The sequence below is a fragment of the Trachurus trachurus genome (genome assembly GCF_905171665.1).
Source record: "Trachurus trachurus genome assembly, chromosome: 18".
In the NCBI taxonomy this organism is placed as follows: Eukaryota; Metazoa; Chordata; class Actinopteri; order Carangiformes; family Carangidae; genus Trachurus; species Trachurus trachurus.
In genome coordinates, this window is record NC_139909.1 from 12973339 (window position 1) to 12993428 (window position 20090).

General features: G+C 46.0%; 1 protein-coding gene across 1 annotated transcript in view; it reads right to left on the reverse strand.

Moving 5' to 3' along the window:
- Window positions 1-223: 223 nt before the first annotated feature.
- The window catches only part of hdac8 (histone deacetylase 8), a 38416-nt gene continuing 18549 nt past the window's right edge, over window positions 224-20090 (reverse strand). The window contains exons 10-11 of the mRNA XM_083993249.1: window positions 9118-9223; window positions 224-468 (exon numbers count right to left, since the gene is read on the reverse strand). Coding sequence (XP_083849375.1) covers window positions 446-468; window positions 9118-9223 — 129 coding nt within the window. The 3' untranslated portion in view covers window positions 224-445. The remainder of the gene's footprint in view (window positions 469-9117; window positions 9224-20090) is intronic.

The window sequence follows — 20090 nt, forward strand, 5'->3', positions numbered from 1 at the left end:
AAAAAAAAAAAAACCTGCTATAATTCAATTTTTACATAACCACAGTGAACACACTGTAAAGTCTCTCATTCACACAAACACACATAACTGTTCCAAACAACAAAGGATTAAAAACAGTGAACATTGTACAGCGACCACATCACCCCCTCCCCTCCCCTCCATCACCCCTCCTCCCCTCCATCACCCCCCTCCCTCCCTCTTATTAAACTGTTTTCCCCTGGAAACACTCAGCTAATGTTTTCCAAAAACCTTCCCTCGCTCTCTTTTTCCTGCCTTCATCCCTCCCTCGTTCGTTCACTCGCTCCGTGCCTCGGGGCCGAAGGGGTCCGCTCCATATTGTCTTCATTAAAGCCGCCGAGCATCGACCTGGATTGGAAACATGGTGTGTGTGTATGTGTGTGTGTGTAAGTGTGTGTGTAGAGGAGGAGGTTGAGGCTGCCGGCTCCTAAATCACATTCTTTAAATTCCCTGTAAACAAGAGAAAGAGAGAGAAATGAGAGGGGGTGGGAGGTGTGTGTGTGTGTGTGTGTGTGTGTGTGTGGGGAGGGGGTGTGTGGGGGTGAACACACACATACACATCTAACAACACACACACAGAGAGAGAGAGAGAGAGAGAGGACGCAGAAGGGTCAAATGCATCACATTAAAGTGGGAGACAAAACCAGGCTAAATACACATATTAGACAGCAGGAAAAAACCAAACCAAAGATGGAAGCAGTGTGGAGGACACACACATACACACAAATACACACACACACACACACACACACACACACACACACACACACACACACACACACACACACACACACACACACACACTTGTGCCAATGAAAATGCAAAATAACATCTGGCTGAGGTAAGCCCCGTCTCTCCCGAGGAAATACAAACATGCAAAAAGGGGAATCGATATGGAAATGACAACGTTAAGCAACACTGCGACATCATTTGCATGAGTGAGGACACAGATTGGTTTCACACACACACCACAACACACAATAACACACACATACACACACGAGTTTAACACAATAGCTGCATTATAAAGTCTACATGTCGGTTTACTTTAATATGTTAGACTGGAGACAATGTCGCTTTGTTTGTCTGTTGTTATGTTAAATGGCCTGATTGTGAGGAATAAACATGGTACACGCACACACATGCACGCACACAGACACACACACACACACACAGGGTGGATGAGTAATTGCCCTGACACATGTGGGCCCTTCACTGACGCAGTGAGGGAGGATGTCCTGTTGCTGGGGCCATTGTGGAGCCGTCATGTCACAGCAGCAACAGCAGCAGCAGCAGCAGTTTTATCGAGGAAATAATAACCTGTCCTGGTGTTTTTCCTCTGATCAATGATCAATGATCGATGATTAATGATCGATGTGTCGTCTCTGTAGAGGGTGAATCTGTTTACAGGTCTGACTGAGGCAGAGTTAAGTAACATCAACATGATTAGATAACACCTCTGAGCTGTGACTGCTCCTCTGGGTGGGTGTGGATCTCTGAAGACGTCACGCTTATGCTGCCAAAACTGATCAGCTATTGATTATTACTGGCTAATTTTCTTTATTTTTTAAGAATATGTGATCGGTATATCGACGATTACCTTAAAACCTGTGGTTAAAGCAGATATCAGCTTCACGGCCGTTTCGGCTAATGCTGCGTTCAAGGCAGGCTTTTGAAACCGTAAGTTACAGCTTCAAGTCACAACTACGACTTGGTAGCGTTCCAGGTAACCCGTAGCTCGTGTTTTTACCATCCTGTTGTCTGTGAAAGTTCCCTATAACGGCCACTCGTAACTTCCGACCCGTGAACTCGTACCAGATCGAACTGGTATGACTTCACAGGAAGGAAAAACACAAAGTACGAGTTTCTTTGAACGCACCATGAGTTAGCAGCCCCCGCCCTTGTCAGGCATCAATTGGTCCTCGTGCTACGTCACCACATTCACGCGCATCCCTTGGCTGCACACACAGCCCTTCATGCCGTTCTCTCTCCTCATTGGATAACACTTGTATCCCACAAGGAAAATTTTCTCCTCGGGTTACAGCAGAGCAGAGTGACGGAGAGACTCGTGTTTAGGCTGAAATACTTCATGTAAGTGATTGCTGACGGAAAATAGGACTATTTAGGACTTATATTAACAAAAACATTCCACTGATATCTGCTTTAATACTCTCTAGGTCACCAAAAACCAAACAAATGTCGGCTGAGTGGAGCTTTAACAAAAGTGTGCAAGATGACTGCATTGCGAAGATGATCAATATTAACCCCGAATCGATTGATCATCCTATAATCGAGAGTTGTAAATAGAATAATATCAATATTTTTTAAGTTTAACTTCAAGAAACTTTAAAAGTCTCTCACTGTGTCGCCTGACAGTATTAACTTTATTGATTTAATACAATAAAAATACAAAATGAATCGATAAAAAGACTATTTTAAAACTTTATTTTCATTGGCTGAGAGCAGCAAATATTAGTTTACATGACATTTGAGACTTCCCTACACTTTGTTAAAATTTGATTGTGGTGGCGAACACTGGAAGTCACACAACCAACACACACACACACGCACACAGCAGCTACACACAGATACAGTAGCTGCAGACACACACTCCTCCGGGGGAACTGTTGCAGACAATGCAGAATTTTTTTTTTTCTACAGTGACGAGAGGAAAAGTCAGAAAAATCATGATGTGAGCTAAAAACAGGAAACGAATGAGAGAAGAGGAAGAGCTGCCACAAGTCGTTGGACCCTCAGCACCGACAGAAAAGAGAAACTGCTCACAGGATATTTACTTCATGATATGAACCTGTGATAATGTGAAATATTCTTTCTTTATAACTTCATAACTGGTTTTAGCTTCTTTAGATGTGAAGATTTTCCACTTTTCTTCGCTTCATATCAGCGTAGATTCATTATTATTTGGTTATTTTTGGTGGTCGGACAACACAAACTCCTCCTCTCTGGGCTTTGGGAGCTTGAACATGAGTATCTATAATTATTTTCTGACATGAAATGATTAATTTAAAAGAGCTGCAGACAGATTCTTCTTTCTTTCTTTCTTTCTTTTCCTCCCAGAGTCCTCCCTCGTTCTCTCTCTCTCTGCCTCTCTTTGCTTTCCAGATGTAAACGGTAAATTCTGTTAAAGTGACGAGCGACCGCGGGGGCCTCCGATATTTACTACCTGCAAACGTTAATCTATCACAGGGTCTGAGGTTATTATATATGCTGTGTGTGTGTGTGTGTGTGTGTGTGTGTGTGTGTGTGTGTGTGTGTGTGTGTTATGGAAAGCATCTTGTCAGCACAGGGATTGAATTAACGAGTAGCCGAATGTAAAGATGCGGCGATATTTCCCACAATGGTAATATATGATACAGTCTAGCAGAAAGGCCGACACACACACACACACACACACACACAGACACACACACACACACTAGCAATCCCTGGGGAAATCATGCTACCAGAGTCTCGTAAACACGGATCTGTGAATACACAAACCGTCAGACAGCTGCTGTCGCCTCCAACTATCACCTTATAAAAATCACATCTTAATTAATAGAGACACTTAACGAGCCTGAGTGAGAATGAATGAGAGAAACAACAGGAAAGAGTGAGTAATCCCCTGGAAAACACACTTTAACACACACACACACACACACACACGCTCACACTGTCCCTGATGGTTCTACGTCGTCTTGGGTTTGTTCTCGGAAAAGATAAAAAACGTAAAGTGACGTAAAGTAACGGGACTTAACGTCACGACATTAACTAAAGCTACTGACATCAACAACGTCCAACACTTTATCTTCACCAGATTTTATTTGCATTTTATCCAACGTTGGCTTAAATATGTATTTTTATACTTTAAACCAAATTCCAGTGGATGATTTAAAACTGTGGTGGTGGTGGGAATATACTGTATACCATATGTAATATTTATACAGATAAATATCTCTAAAAACCTCTGGTAATTTGCCAACAGTATAGCATATTGAGGTGATAATGCTATTGGTAAAACAACATGTTAAAGGGATAGTTCAACATTTTGGCAAATTGGCCCATTGCCATAATCATTAATAACGTTACGAGAGAGTAATTTTCAAGGTAAACAGAGACTGCTTGCTGAAAAACTGAACACGCATCAGTGGTTTTGCATGAATCTACCTCTAAAACAACTCTGTCTGGTAACGATCTGTTATTATCTCATAGCGTGGTGAATGTGCAGGTCACAACTTGTCCACCAGAGCGTTTTGGAGTTGTTTGATTGTGTATTTAATGAGTTTGATGAGGGAAACAAAACCAAGAAATCCCATTAGCCTCCGTAGCATAGCTCTGAGCAGCTCACGGTTCTGCTCCGCTGTTCTAAAAATAGCTTGCACTGACAAAAAGTAACAAACCTACTGCTATGACTATAGGGATTATGGCAATGGGCCAATTTGCCAAAATGTTTAACTATCCCTTTAAATGTCAACAGACAGAAAGTATGCATCCTCACCACACAACAGCTGCTGTATGTCAAATGTTAGCATCTTTGTTTACATACATGTCAACTGTAGTTATGTTATTTGGGACTTTTGTCCATGCAGGCTAAATTGTACTGCATTTTTTCTTTTTCAAACTAGGGTAATAGAGAGTTATACAGGAACAAGAGAGGGTCAAAAAGACGTGGAAGAAGAGGAGTGAGGCTTTAAGTCTGAATTTTAGAGTCTCAATTTATGACGTAGTGTAGCCGTGTGCTAATTTTAGCATCCGGTTCCAAGCGCTATTGATTTTTAAATATATCCAATACGAATAAATATAACACGGTGAATGGGTTTTAATACTCCAACACAGGATTTTACAACTCTGGGAATTTCTCGTTGCTGTTTTTTTTTCTTTCTTTTTAATACTCTGGTTTTTGATCATGATATAATCATAATAAGAAATCTTATTATGAGGCAACATCGTCAAGGGGAAACATCTTTGGCTGATTAAAGTTTGGTTTAGTCGAGTTTGTCGTATTTGAGCCTCCTCGGGACTAAATTGATATTTTCTGCCAGAGTTAAAGATTTAAAGGCACTTCTTTAGTGTTTTATTCATTCAAACAATATTAAAGTGTTGCATCATTTCCTCTTGGTATAAAATGGTATTTTGTCATAAAGCAGAGCGCTGTGGGCTCCCAGTGTTTCTCTGTGTGTGTGTGTGATGTATAGAGTTATTTCAACAGATGGCTTAAAGACATAACACATGCTGCATGAAAATGACAAAAGAAAGAAAGGATTGTGGGGATTACCACTTTAAGATTCAGATCTTTACAGTCCATTCGTGCCAGCAGGCAAAGCAGATGTGGGCACATCACAAACACACACAAACATGCTATTGCTAACACACACACACATACACATCTATACACAAATATACAAACTCGCACTGCCTAGTTTCTCAGGGAAACCAATGTTTATAAGCAGCACAGCACTTCCAAAACCAGAGAAACACTTATCCACCCCTATGATGTCATGTGGATATGTTTGCCTAGAGGTGTGTGTATGTGTGTGTATATGCGTATGTGTATGTGTGTGTGTGTGTGCATTAGTTTAGTCAGCAGACATTCAGATCTTTTGTTTAATCAGAGACAGAGACAAAAAGACACGCACACTCCCTCCAATATCTAAAATAGCAACACACTCACTCCCTGTTGAGGTTTTCGAGTGTCGTGCTCGTTGTGTGGTAAAAACTCCGTGACAGGACTAATTTGGTGAAAAAAGCTGTTTCTGACTTGACGAAGAGCAGACGTTGGCAGAGAAGACGGAGAGACTTAAAGAAAAATTAAAAGAGTAAAGGAAACATGGACACAAGACAGACGTGACAGGTTGAAACCAGCGCTGTGAAGGACGGAGGAACGATTCACACAGGTTGCAGTTAAAGATTAAAAAAAAGAAAGAAAAAGAAGCAGTTTTATCTCAGAAATTTCAACAATTTTTCTTCCTCAACGAGGCGCCAACGATGGGAAGAAAAAGAAGAACAAGGGATCTGATAAACGACAGGACGGGCAGATGGGACGCAGCAGCCAAAAAACGCACATTTTTCCCCCGTCTCTCTCTCCATCTCCATCTCTGGCCTTGCCTGTGTTTCATTTCTCCTCCCTTTTATTCTCTGCATCCATCCGTTCATCCGTCTGTTCCCTCCTCCGTCGGCCCTAATAGAAGCCGTATGACTGGATACCAGCGATACTTTCAGCCCCTCCGGTTGTCATGATTTAATACGAGCCAAACAGACCAAATTAATTTCGGCAAATGAAACTCCCGCTCCCTCGATGATTTCGATGTGACCTGGAGTTTTTGAACGGGGCTTTTTGTCGCTGGCTGCAGCTTCGTGACCCGTTTGGTTTAGTTTGAACAGTCTTTGTTGGTTGCTAATTGATAACATGTTCGCTCTAATGTGGATAAAATGTGAGAACACTGGTTTCTTCCACTCAGGCATTTCATTCACACCCAGCTGCGGCTTTTTCCACCATAATGGAGCTTTTCAAACGTCCTCCCTCCTGCGAGTGCATTCATCAACGACACTCAACAACAGGCCCACCTTGTTCAATAGCTTCGGCTGCGTCCACACACCACTTAGCCTTTGTTTCTAAAAAGGCTTTTATTTGCAACATTTTCAACTCCTGTCCACATGACTAACAACATTTCAGAGCACCAGTTTTATTTTGCAAACTCCAGGGGGAAGTGTTAGTTGTTTTCCGGAGAAACCATCAGAAATTATCACGTAGAGATCCACGGTCGCTCCCTGATTGGCTCTCGATGACCAGTGGTGAAAGCATCAAGGATGATGGATAGCAACTGTTAGCAACTGTGTTTTTGCTGCAGCTTCGGAGTAATTGACCCTCTGTCAAGTCCTGCCCTACACGGTTACTGTTGCTAGGTTCGCAAAACAATGGTCACGGAAGGTTTAACTCTAATTGGAAACCACTGAAAATTGGGCATTTTTAAATTGCTTGTAAGGGAAATTTAAATTAACTTTTCTATCAGAATAATGGTGTCTGCGATAGAAGACAGCAAGCCTCACGATAGCTAGCTATCTTATGACGCTAGCTAACGCTAATGTTAGCTACTAGCTAACACTTAATCTCCGCCAATCTGCCATTTTTTCCACCATTAACCACACTGAAAAATTAAAAAGTAGTTTTTGCCCAAAAAATTGCTGTCTACCTATCTCGTTTCATACGGTTTCATCCCAGGGTCGTCCAACCTTATAACGTTGCACAACTCGTGACATGGGGAGAAGCCATGATTTTTTTTGCGAGTGAAAATATGCACTCCGAAACTGTAGAGGGAGCTCCGTAGAGAAAAGGGACCAAAACAGAGAAAAAAGCGACCGTCATTGTCGTCCAAATGTGTATTTATTATGTGTATAGAATGTGTTCTATTTCATGTGGTATTGTATTTTATTTCATTGTTGCTCTTTTTAAAGGTTTCCCTTTACAATCTGGCAGAGGGACTAACGATGAAAACTAACTACTCGGGTGCATTTACATTTGTTTGTTTTTTACAGTGATTTATTGTCCCAATTCAAATGAACTAAACTGAAACTGAATTATCCGTCATTTCAGAAATACCAAGTTACTAAGTTTCAGAGCAGACGCAGATGAGAAGTTGCTGTGCTCATGTTTTATTGAACAGGTTTGTTTGAACAAGTAGCAGGTGGGTCGACGCCCGGCAGTCAAGTTACTGCTGACGACAGGAGCCTTAAACCTGATCCTCTGGAGTTTAAATCCAAAGACTGAGTCAATCTGAGCTGTTGGACACCTCCAAAGGAAGAAACTGTGTGTTGTTGTGACCTTTGTCTTGTATTGTACTTGGACATAGAAAGTTGCCATCTTGAACAGTATTACCTCTTAATCATATAATTATCTGATGAATCACAACTACCCACTGCAGTGCCTTTGAGCAAGGTGCTGACTCAGAGTTACTACAGAAGCTGGAGGGAGTAGCCAAAAACCAGCTGACTCTGAATTTCCCTGCATGAAAACAAGATGGAAATAGTTAACTGGAGGCGTAAAACAGAGCTTTAAATTTAGAGTAAATACAGCTGAAAACAAGGTCTACGCTTTGTTTGATGTCTTTCGAGACAAAGCCAGTTTTGACTTTTGTGGTTTAGGAAGAAATAAAATCCACCCTCCTGCTTTCAGTGGTGTGCTTAGATGTGTATCTGTAATAATAAAAAAAAGAAAAGAAAAACGAGAAAACTCTTTGTTTATGTTACACCTTTCAACATATTGGGTCTGATTGTATTCCCTCCAGTGTGTCCAGAGTCAACAGTGTTTTCAGCACCTTTCAATCAAACACAACTTGCGATGTCAAATACAGCGGCTCGCTCGCTCGCTCCCTCGCGGAGGGAAGGAGGATTTCCTTTTTGGTCTGTGGTTAACACTTGTACTCACCAGAACTTTGACATTTACGGGACACCCAAATCTGATTTCTGTCTCTCGGTTGTGTACGGTTTTGACGTTCGGAAAATGAACTCCGCTTAAACAGTTGTTCCTGTCGCGGCGAGTTCCCGACCTGACATCCAATAAATCTCCCCGCCGTTCAACTCTTCACCTGAGCTTCACCCAGGCGGAGGATCTCTCCCGGGTGCTTGCGGGCTGTCAGCGCCCGGACCAAAGGGCCGTCGGAGCTTTAGGGCTTAACCACAGAGCCGCAGACGCACTCACGGACGATTATACGAACGTTAAAGGAATATATGGGAAGAGAAGGATGCAGAACACAAGACTCAAGACCAAAGGGGGTTGTGGGTAAAAGAGTGAGGGGTCGACACAAAGGGATGTGAAGAGTCACAGAGAGTGGAAAAAGAAAAAAAAAGAAGAAGTCGTACTTTGATCCCACACAGAGACGTATAGAAACAAGATGAGAAGATGAAACCACACATGAAAAGATCCACGTGGAGACAAAGGAGCTTTAGGTGAGAGAGGGTTCACACACACACAAACAAACACACACAACACAGACACACAGACACACACACACCTGTTTACCCACCACACCCTCCACCACTGTAAGAGACACAGCTGTGCATCCACTGAAACACACAGACACACACACACACACACACACACACCTTTGATGGTGCTGATGACCTGGTCCAGGTGTTTGGAGTCGTTGCGGTCTGGTCGACAGCTCGGGCTGATCTCCAGCGAGTAGTCGGGTCCGTACTCTGTGAAAAACTAAACACACAAACACAGAAAGACCACAACATGACAATCAGTGTGACAAATCAAGATGCAGTGATTATAAAGTGACGTTTTTTGTTTTTTTTCCTCTGTCTCTTCGTCACAGTCGAACTTTAATCCCACACATCTGCACACAGACGCTGCAGCCCAGCGCCAAAGTACATTTTCTCCTCTTTTCTGCCGTCTTTAAAGAATGCAGCTGCTTTCCTGGAAAAATTTTCGGGCTCCGTTTGGACTTTGAAGAACTGGACTGTGAAACTGACTGGTGATGAATATTTACACAGGCTTTCAGGGATCACTGTTTAAAAAAAAAAGAAAAAAAGAGAAGGAAATATATCCACAACGGTGAAAAACATCAAAGACTACCTTTGAAATATTGAGCAACAACCTTTTTTTCCCCGATGTCCTCAATCAACATCCTTCCTCATTGCTTTTATCGATTTATGTTCTCACATTGTGCATCATTTCAATATCAATCAACTTTATTTACTTATTTATTGAATATAAGGTGCGGAAAGGCAGTTTTCTCTGCAATAGAGTGTATAGCTGTGTTAACGCCTCTATGGCTGAGCTAAATGCTAACATTAGCATGCTAACATGCCCATGATTGGAAAGTAAACATATGATGCTAACAGATGTTCAATTTTTTTCTTAGGTTTTTTCGTTTTTAGCAACTTAACGAGTCCTAAACAGCACAAGACACAAATGTCTTTAGTTGTCCAGGTATTCAGTCATGAACCAAATTCAGATTCTGACCCAATCCACTTGTTAAGTCTTGACGAAGCAACGCTGAATAAAACTGTTTCCAGGTCCAAACTGCACTGGCAAAAAAAAAAAGAGCACTGCTGTGTCGCAATGCTGTGTCCCTCGCTGTTTTAACAGATCTGAGTCCAAAAAGACCTTGCCATTGCCCTTCTACTGCTTTCCTTCTGATGAGCAATTGGCTGCAGTTGATGATCCATAAACAAATGAAGAAAAAGTAACGTTAACTTCTTCTCCAGAGTCCAGATTGTTTACTGTGGACCTGTCTGGACCCAGGAATGATGTCAGGCTTAACAAGCAGATGATGGTGCTAGATGGGATGAAGACCAAAGAGGAGATTTGTGGATTTAGTTAAAGAAGACATGAAGTCAGATGGTGTGAGAGAAGAGGAAGCAGAAGATAGGGTTAGATGGCGACCCATGAAGGGAACAGCCGGAAGAAGAAAAAGAACAATAACAAGAAGTACAAGGACAAGAACAAAGAACAAGAAGGACAAAAAGAAGAAGTAGAAAGATGGGATCACCGAAGTCCGTTTAGTTCATCCTGAGGGGAGCAGGAATATCTCAGCCAGATTTTAAGATAATCCATCCAATAGCTATCAAGACAATTCACTCGAAACCTCAAATACTGAGACTGGCGAATCTCAAGGAGAAGTTGGGAGAACCCCGAACTCATTAGGATTCATCCTCAAGGGACCATGAACATCTGTAACAAATTTCATGGCAGTCCATCCAATATTTCCTGAAATACATCAGTCTTGCTTGACTGAAGGGGCGGACAGACCAACAATGCCATTTCAAGAGCTAGAATGCACACCTAAAAAAAAAAAACACACAATAAGGGTTTTCAGATGGACACATGTTCCATATATCTGCAGATCTTGGTATGTTGTCTAGGAGCTGCATTAACACAAATAAATGTACGAGGCTGTCTCGTCTGGTTGACGTACAGAAAGAAAATGTAATGCAGAGCACAAGAGGAGGAACCACAAGTCAGTCAAACGTCCCACCGAGACAGACAGGGCTGCACCAACCCAAAAAAAAGGGGGGCCTGAGATGATTTCAGCAAATACCAAAGGCTCCTGGCATTTCAAGCAGAGTCGGACCGATTCCATGAAAACAGAACCAGCCAACATGAAAAAAGAAAAGAAAAAAGAAAAACAGGTGGAAATCCAGAGAGTGGGTTCAACCAGAAGTTAAAAACAGAGCACGTCAGTTGAAAAAATGCATTTCCAGGGAATTCGCCGGGCCGTGACTCAGTGCCATGAGAGCAAAACAAACTCGGAGGCCAGGTTTGACCACAAGTGCGTCAGTCCATTTGCAGCGACTGTTGTGAAAGCCTTGGACTCTGAAGACTCAGCAGAACGCACGGAGCAAGCCAAGGTGACTGAGGCCTTCAACAAAAGACTCATATTCCTCCAACGCATACCACATATAGGAAAAGATCCACTTCACCATGAAACGCCCAGTGAAAAATCACCTGTTCTGAAACCGAACCCAACATCAAAGTTCATCTTTGCTCTTGGGGAAAAAAAATAAAAAAGACATTGGACAAAGTATTTTTGACACTTTTTCCTGAGCTTTCAACCACCTGAGTCCAATGGCTGTTCACAATGAGGATCTGCTGGATTCTGTTCAGATTCCAAAGCCATCGGACAAATCTGTGATTTTGGACTTCTTTAAAAAAAAAAAAAAGCCCCAGAAGAAGTTTTCTATTATTGATTGATGAGCTGATTATTTTTTCAGTTGATGATTTTGTCTTCAAATTACAACCACCAGTCCAAAAAAAAGCCCCAAGAAAAGATTTACAAGGAAAGAGAGAGAAAAAGCACTGGCTTCCACATGAATCAACAATTTGTTTCACCATTTTAACTGATATTGATCTTCTCGTCTGGCTCGCAGCACTGACAGCAAACCACATGAGTATCCTACAAAATGTCAGACTGCTCCTTTAAGTTTGGCGGACTGATTTGGTCGACATGCTGTAATGATTTCTGCACTGATGCCACGGTCATTTTAATGACTGGGATATGTTGTTTTGGATTGAAACTCTTTAGTGGATTAGACGGGTTGTCATTAGAGAAGACATCAGACGGTGTGCTGACAACACACACACACACAGACACACACAGAGACACACACACAGGCCTGAGCAGATGTACGCGCACAGCAGAGCCAAGCCAATACGCAGTAGGAGTGTACTTTTGTTTACTTGAAAGACAAAGGCTACTTTGTCTTAGTTAAATCGTCCTGTTTGTAAGTGTGTGAGTCAGAGAGAGGGAATTCACCCTCGTGTGTGCAGCAGGGGATATCCGTCCTATTGATCAGAATTAGCTCTGACGCTAATAGTCGTTAGCAATGTGCAGTGTAGCTAGCAGCTCCTCGTTTTCAGTCAGTTCTGATAAACCGTCAGTGATGTGCCATTATCAGCCGTCACTGATTATGTTAATACTCTGAGTTGAGTCATGCCAGTACAACTTCTGCTCATAGATTTGTTCTTGTCGGATGTAGTTTGTTGGGGAAGAACCTGCTTTTTTATGACAACGCTGCACGGCAACAAGCAAACTGAGCTTTTCTTTGGTTCCAACAAATCCAATGTGATGTCGGCCATCTCGTTTACTTTTAAAGGCAAATACTTTTATCCAAAGAGACCTATCAAGTGAGGGACGTCGCTAAAGCTTCAGCACTAGGTCTAGTCAATAACTGCAAGGTTTAATCATCAAATTTGCATCAAATACACAATCCAACAACTCCAAAACACTCTGGTGGACAAGTTGTGACCTGCACATTCTCCACGCTATGAGATAACAGAACGTTACGAGACAGAGTTGTTTTTGAGGTAAATTCATGCAAAACTGCTGATGTGCGTTGCCGTTGGGGGCAGTTTTTCGGCAAACAGTCTCTGCATTTGCCTCGAAAACAACTCCGTCTCGTAACGTTCTGTTATTATCTCATAGCGTGGTGAATGTGCAGGTCACAACTTGTCCACCAGAGCGTTTTGGAGTTGTTGGATTGTGTATTTGATGAGTTTGATGAGGGAAACCAAGAAATCCCATTAGCCTCCGTAGCGTAGCTCTGAGCAGCTCGCAGCTCTGCTCCGCCGTTCTAAAAATAGCTTGCACCGACAATTAAAGGTAACGACCCTACTGCTATAACTATAGGGATTATGGCAATGGGCCAATTTGGCAAAAATGTTGAAGTATCCCTTTAAGTGCGTTAGAAGAGGAGGTTCAGCTGCTCATTTACGTACTCGCTCGTTCCACCACCAGGTTGAACCAATCAGGAGCCTGCGAGGCTGAAAAAATTAGGTCAAACAACGAAGTACCAAAAACAGCACTTCTCCAGATGACCATGACAATCTGTCTCAGCTTTTGTCTGAACATAACTCGCTTATTAAAATTTCATTATGGCCTAAAATTCTCTATAGTTCGGGTGTGGTCGCTCTGAGTGACAGGCGGTGAACAAACCCAAAGTCTGGTATCCAAACACACACACACACACACACACACACACACACACACACACACACACACACACCCCTCAGCACTGTTTGTCCATTAGTCTGGAGTCGGGCCGAGTCAGGGACGGCCAAGATGACAACAGCAGAGCAGCTTCAACGTGACTGTTCTCAAACCTGTGGGCGACGTCTTTCTTTATTTACAGTCCATGGTTGAATATTTAACGACTCACGACTGGATCGAGATCCCCTGCTTGTCGTAAACGCAGACAAAGAGTGTTTGTACGTGTGTTTGTGTGAATTTCCATGGGTGTTATGCAAAGGTGAGGCCTCGTTTTGATATATATATATATATATATATATACATGTGTGTGTATTTGTGTGTGTGTGTCTGTTTCTAATTAACTGCGATGGGTTCTGTGTCTTACCTCCGGTCTCAACTGAGCTCAACATGAGAGTAGTTGCTTAACACACAGACACATTGTGGCCGCTTGGCCGTGCGAGTGAGCAGTGGGTAGCCAGAGAGGAACAGAAGGGACTGGACACAGCGTTGCGGTGAAGCCCACTTGGGGTCTTTTATTCTTAACAGGTGGGGGGTGGGGAGGGGAACTGAAAAAAGGGGTGAGGGACGACAAACAACTGAAATCTTCCTCGGCTTGGTGGCCGCTCAGGGGGCTCGGTACTGGCTCTCCTGGTCAGAGCGAGAGGGAAACAAAAGAGACCAGAGGTTAGTGGAGGGTGAAGTTTCCCACTGACCTGTTTGCTTTCTCCTCAGTGATTTCTCCTCGTGCTCCTGCTCTGTTCACTGCTCCAGTCCAGCCAACCTCTCCTCTGCTTCTGCAGGGTATATGAAGGCTGGCAATCACCTGATTGTCCTGTGGATTGCTGACACCTGGGGTAGTACCGCCCCCTCACCACCCCTCCCCTCTGCCTCAGCTGGCTGATGGGAGGCCCTGTGAGGTGCTGAGCATGAGCAGGGCTCTCACATACCCCCCCCCTCAGCTCCCCACCATCCGGGGGAGCGGCGGTCCACCAGCAGTCATCCCTCCTGGACATGGCATCAGCATTTCCGTGTAGCCTTCCAGCCCTGTGTTCAACTGTAAAGCGGAAATCCTGCAGGTGCAAAAACCAACGGGTTATTCTGGCATTTCTGTCTTTATTGTTGGCCATCCACTTTAATGGAGCATGATCAGTGACCAACGTGAACTCCCGCCCCAGTAAATAGTAACGGAGTTTTTCCACCGCCCACTTAACAGCCAAGGCCTCCTTCTCTATGGTCGCATAATTCTTCTCATGGGGAAGCAGTTTACGGCTCACAAAGGTTATGGGGTATTCACTCCCTTCATGGATTTGGGACAGGACCCCCCCCAGGCCTACCATGGATGCGTCTGTCTGCAGTACGAACCTCCTCCTGAAGTCTGGGGTATGGAGCACGGGTTCGCTGCAGAGGGCTGTTCTCAAAGCCCTGAAGGCCTGCTCAGTCTGTTCCGTCCACTTCACCTGGTTGGGCGCCCCTTTTTTCGTCAGCTCATTGAGGGGCCCTGCTAGGGAGGCAAAGTTAGGGATAAACTGTCGGTAGTAACCCACTAACCCCAGGAAGGTCCTCACCTGACGTTTGGTCTGGGGTTGGGGCCACGTTGCAATAGCGTCTGTCTTCTTCACCTGTGGCTTGACGTTCCCTCGCCCCACAGTGTACCCCAGGTAATTTGCCTCCTCCAAGGCCAAAGAGCACTTCCCTGGGTTGGCTGTGAGTCCTGCCTCGCGTAAGGATTGGATAACTGCTTCCAGGCGCTGCAGATGATCTTTCCATGAGATACTGTGTATAATGATGTCATCTATGTATGCTGCAGCATAGTCTTGATGGGGCCGGAGGACCTTGTCCATGAGCCTCTGAAACGTGGCTGGGGCTCCATGGAGGCCAAATGGGAGGACTCGATACTGGAAGGCGCCATCTGGTGTCGAGAAGGCGGTCTTCTCCTTTGCTTGCTGAGTGAGTGGCACCTGCCAATACCCTTTGGTCAGGTCCAGGGTGGAGATGAACCGGGCCGGCCCCAGCCTCTCGATCAGCTCGTCTACACGGGGCATAGGGTACGTGTCAAACTGTGATATTTCATTCAACTTTCTGTAATCGTTGCAGAACCTGATGCTCCCATCTGGTTTCCCCACGAGGACTATGGGGCTGGACCAGGCACTGTGCGACTCCTCCAACACCCCAAGGTCCAGCATTTTTCTCACCTCCTTCCTGATGGCTCCCCGTCGTGCCTCTGGGATGCGGTAAGGTCGCAGTCTTACCGTTTTCCCTGGCTCCGTACATATGTCATGGGCGATGAGCGTTGTCTGGCCGGGGGTCTCTGAAAAGACATCTTTGCTTTTGGCCAGGAGCTCCTGGACCTCTTGGACCTGCCTGGAAGACAACTGATCACCCAGTCTCACAGGGGTTGTGATCTGGGGGTGAGTGGCGGCCAGGACGCTGGTGGGGATAGGGACCGGTTCGTGCCAGGGCTTCAGCAGATTGATGTGATACAGTTGCTGGCCCTTCCTGCGACCAACCTGTCTGACCCGATAATTTACCGGTCCCATTTGTTCCATTACTTCATAAGGTCCCTGCCATTTTGCCAAAAACTTGCAATCGTTAGTGGGGATCAACACCATCACTTTGTCTCCCGGTTGGAATGTTCTCACCTGCGCCCTCCGGTTGTACACGTGAGCCTGCTGGGTTTGGGCCCGTTCCATGTGTTCCCGCACCAGAGGCCAGACTTGAGTCATTCTGTGATGCATTTGTTCCACATGTTCCACGATGCTGCGCTGAGTGGGGGGTTGTTCTTCCCAAGCGTCTTTGGCCAGGTCCAACAGGCCTCGAGGTCGGCGTCCATACACCAGCTCGAAGGGGGAGAACCCGGTGGAACCCTGTGGGACCTCACGGACAGAGAAAAGAACATATGGCAGCAACTGGTCCCAGTTTTTACCATCCACATCTATTATTTTGCGTAGCATATGCTTTAGTGTTTTGTTGAACCTTTCAACTAATCCATCCGTCTGTGGGTGGTAGACAGAGGTTCTGATCTGTCTTACCTTCAGGAGTTGACACATCCTTTTCATCACCCCAGACATGAAGCAGGATCCCTGATCTGTCAGGATCTCTTCTGGCAGGCCCACTCTACTGAAGAGCAGGAACAGTTCCCTAGCCACTGCCTTCCCAGTTGCAGTGCGCAGGGGAATGGCCTCAGGATATCGGGTGGCATAATCCAGTATGACCAGAATATAGCGGTGACCCCGGCTAGATTTTGGTAAGGGCCCCACTATGTCCATACCAATCCTACTAAATGGGGTTTCGATAATGGGTAGAGGTATGAGTGGATTTCTGTATGTTACCTTTGGGGCGTTGGTTTGGCACTCGGCACAGTGTTTACAGTACTCCTCCACAGCTCTCTTGACCCCCGGCCAGTAGAAGCGGCTGAGAATCCGTTCATAGGTCTTCTCTCTCCCCAGATGCCCCCCTAGGAGGTGGGTGTGGGCTAGATATAAAACTTTTGAGACATATGTTTTTGGGACAACCAACTGTTCACACACTTCAGCATTTTTCTGGGAGACTCGATACAACAGTTTATTTTTCACCATGAAATGTGGAAAAGACACTTGACTCACCCCCTCCTGGTTTTGGCCCTCGATCACTTGGACATCCCTCCAAGCCTGGGCCAGATTGGGGTCCTGGAGCTGCGCCGAGCCAAACCGGCCCAACCTAGGTCCCCCATCCATTTCAGCTTCAGGAAATTGCGAGAAGCCTTCATCTGACCCTATATCCTCCAGGGGCCCCTCCTGCACTGTGACCATGGACTGATCATTGACACCCTCACCGGCGTCGTCCTCACTGGTCTCGGCTGCACTGCCATCGGGGGGCTCACCTGCCAGCGCCGGTTGGGTTATAGCCGATCTTTTGGTCTCCAGGGGTCGCTTCCGGATCCTCCCCTTGGGTTTCTGGTTTCTTCCTGGCCAGTAAAGCGAGAAGAGGGGGCTGTCTCGCCCAACCAGGACAGGGACTGGAAGTTGTTCGACGACCCCCGCCTGTAGAGTGAAGGGGCCCCGTGGCGTGATCACCTTGATGATGGAGGTTGGATACCTCCGTGTTTCCCCATGGATACATGACACAGGGATCTCTGCTCCCATTGTTGTGCTGGCAAATTCAGGTCTGATGAGGGAGACCATACTTCCGGAGTCCAAAAGTGCCTCGGTATCCTTCCCAGCAATCTTCACAGGAAACTTCGGGGCCGGTGCTCCCTCATGGGCCCAACAGGTGGTGAGGTGTTGGCAGTAGAAAGCTTTGCCTTCAGAGGTTCCCGCTGTGGGCATTGATTCCTCCCGACCGGGGCACTCTCGGGCGAAGTGTCCTTCCCTGCCACAGGTGAAACATCGGGGTACGGCAAATGGTGGGGCTCGTTGGGCTGTCGGTCCAGCCCATCCAGGGAACAGTCGGCCGGCTGGGGGGCTGACCACCTTGCTCCCCATCTCCCTCTCGCCCTTGATTTTGGGATTAGTTGAACGGTTACTCTCTGACCGCATGAGGCCCCCCATTACTTTGTGGTTCTCCAATAGGGCTACCAAATTGTCCAAAGTGGGGGCCCCCTGCTGGGCAACATACCTCTTGGTGTCGGGGGGCAGTCCCCGGAGGCATCGGTCAATTACCACCCGGTCCACAATCGGTGGCCCGGCCACTTCCTCCAGCCAGCTCCGGGTGAAACGTAGTAGGGTCATGACTTGGGCCCGGGCTGGAAGAGCGGGATTGTAGGTCCAATCATGCACTCTCTGCGCTCGGGCTGGAAGGCTAAGTCCATACTGGGCCAAAATGGCGGTTTTTACTCGATCATAGTGGGCAGCGTCGGCTGCTGAAAGGTCGCGGCAGGCTTTCTGTGCTTCACCAGTCAGGAAGGGCATCAGGATATGCGCCCACTCGGCTCTTGGCCAGCCCTCTCGCACGGCGACCCTCTCAAACAGGGCCATATAAGATTCAACGTCATCATCCCCCGTCAGCTTGGTCAGCACATCTTTTGGCTGTCGTTCCGGGGGACCTCTTCTAGCTGTTAACTTGCACAGTTCGGTTACGGCTGTCTGCAAGGTGGCTTGGGTTGCCAGAATGGCTTTCAATGTCTCCTCCATGCTCACACTCAGTCTACCCACAGATTGCGAGGATCAGCATGCCCGCATTCTCCACCATATGTGGCCGCTTGGCCGTGCGAGTGAGCAGTGGGTAGCCAGAGAGGAACAGAAGGGACTGGACACAGCGTTGCGGTGAAGCCCACTTGGGGTCTTTTATTCTTAACAGGTGGGGGGTGGGGAGGGGAACTGAAAAAAGGGGTGAGGGACGACAAACAACTGAAATCTTCCTCGGCTTGGTGGCCGCTCAGGGGGCTCGGTACTGGCTCTCCTGGTCAGAGCGAGAGGGAAACAAAAGAGACCAGAGGTTAGTGGAGGGTGAAGTTTCCCACTGACCTGTTTGCTTTCTCCTCAGTGATTTCTCCTCGTGCTCCTGCTCTGTTCACTGCTCCAGTCCAGCCAACCTCTCCTCTGCTTCTGCAGGGTATATGAAGGCTGGCAATCACCTGATTGTCCTGTGGATTGCTGACACCTGGGGTAGTACCGCCCCCTCACCACCCCTCCCCTCTGCCTCAGCTGGCTGATGGGAGGCCCTGTGAGGTGCTGAGCATGAGCAGGGCTCTCACAACATGCACACCCGCAATGTATTCCCATGAACCCAGTGCTCTGTCTCCTGCTGTCCAGCCACACACACACACACACACACACACATACCATGCATACAACACACACACACACACACACACACACACACACACACAGTCTCCTGCTGCCTGCTTGTTTGGCTTGGATGAACATGGGGAGAAGAGAGAGAGGAAGTGAGGAAGAGAGAGGTGCAGACACTCCTTAAAGAAACACTCATTTTTATATCATATCTCCATAACGTTTTCATATTATTCCTGAAACCCTGTAGACGACGGGCTGCTGTAGAGTCAGAGGAGAGGAAGAAGAGGAAGAAGAGGAGAGGAGGGGTGCAGTGAAGCGAGCAGCATGTGAAACAGACAAAATGACTCATGATAAATGAGAGATTTTTTAGTGCAGCGGTCCAGTGACGCAGAACATCTACATCACCTGGACAAGGTCAAGAGACAGAAAATACCCACTGACTGGCTCCAGTGTCTCCGGCAGAGACGCACACACACACTACACACGGGGAGATAAATAGCAGAAAGGTCCTCGCTTATTTACCATGGTCCTTAACATGGACCCCGCTGCCCATCACTCACCGTCCGCATGAGCTGGTTTCTAGGAGAAACGCTGGCATCCGACCAGAGCGCGCCGCAATGTGTGTGTGTGTGTGTTTGTGTGCACGAATCAGCGTCTTCACAGCAGCGAAAATAAAGTCTGATAAACACTATCAGCGCAGATGCTTATCGTTATTTGTGTGTTTTTGCTCTGTTTGTACAGCCTCATCAAAGCGACATTCAAAACAAATACGCGGCATCGCTACTAGTTAAATGTCACAATAACAGAACTTGTACTTGAATAACCACTGGAGCATGGGCAGAAGACACAGTGGTGGGATTAGAAGTTGTTGTACTAACAGCTGTTGTAG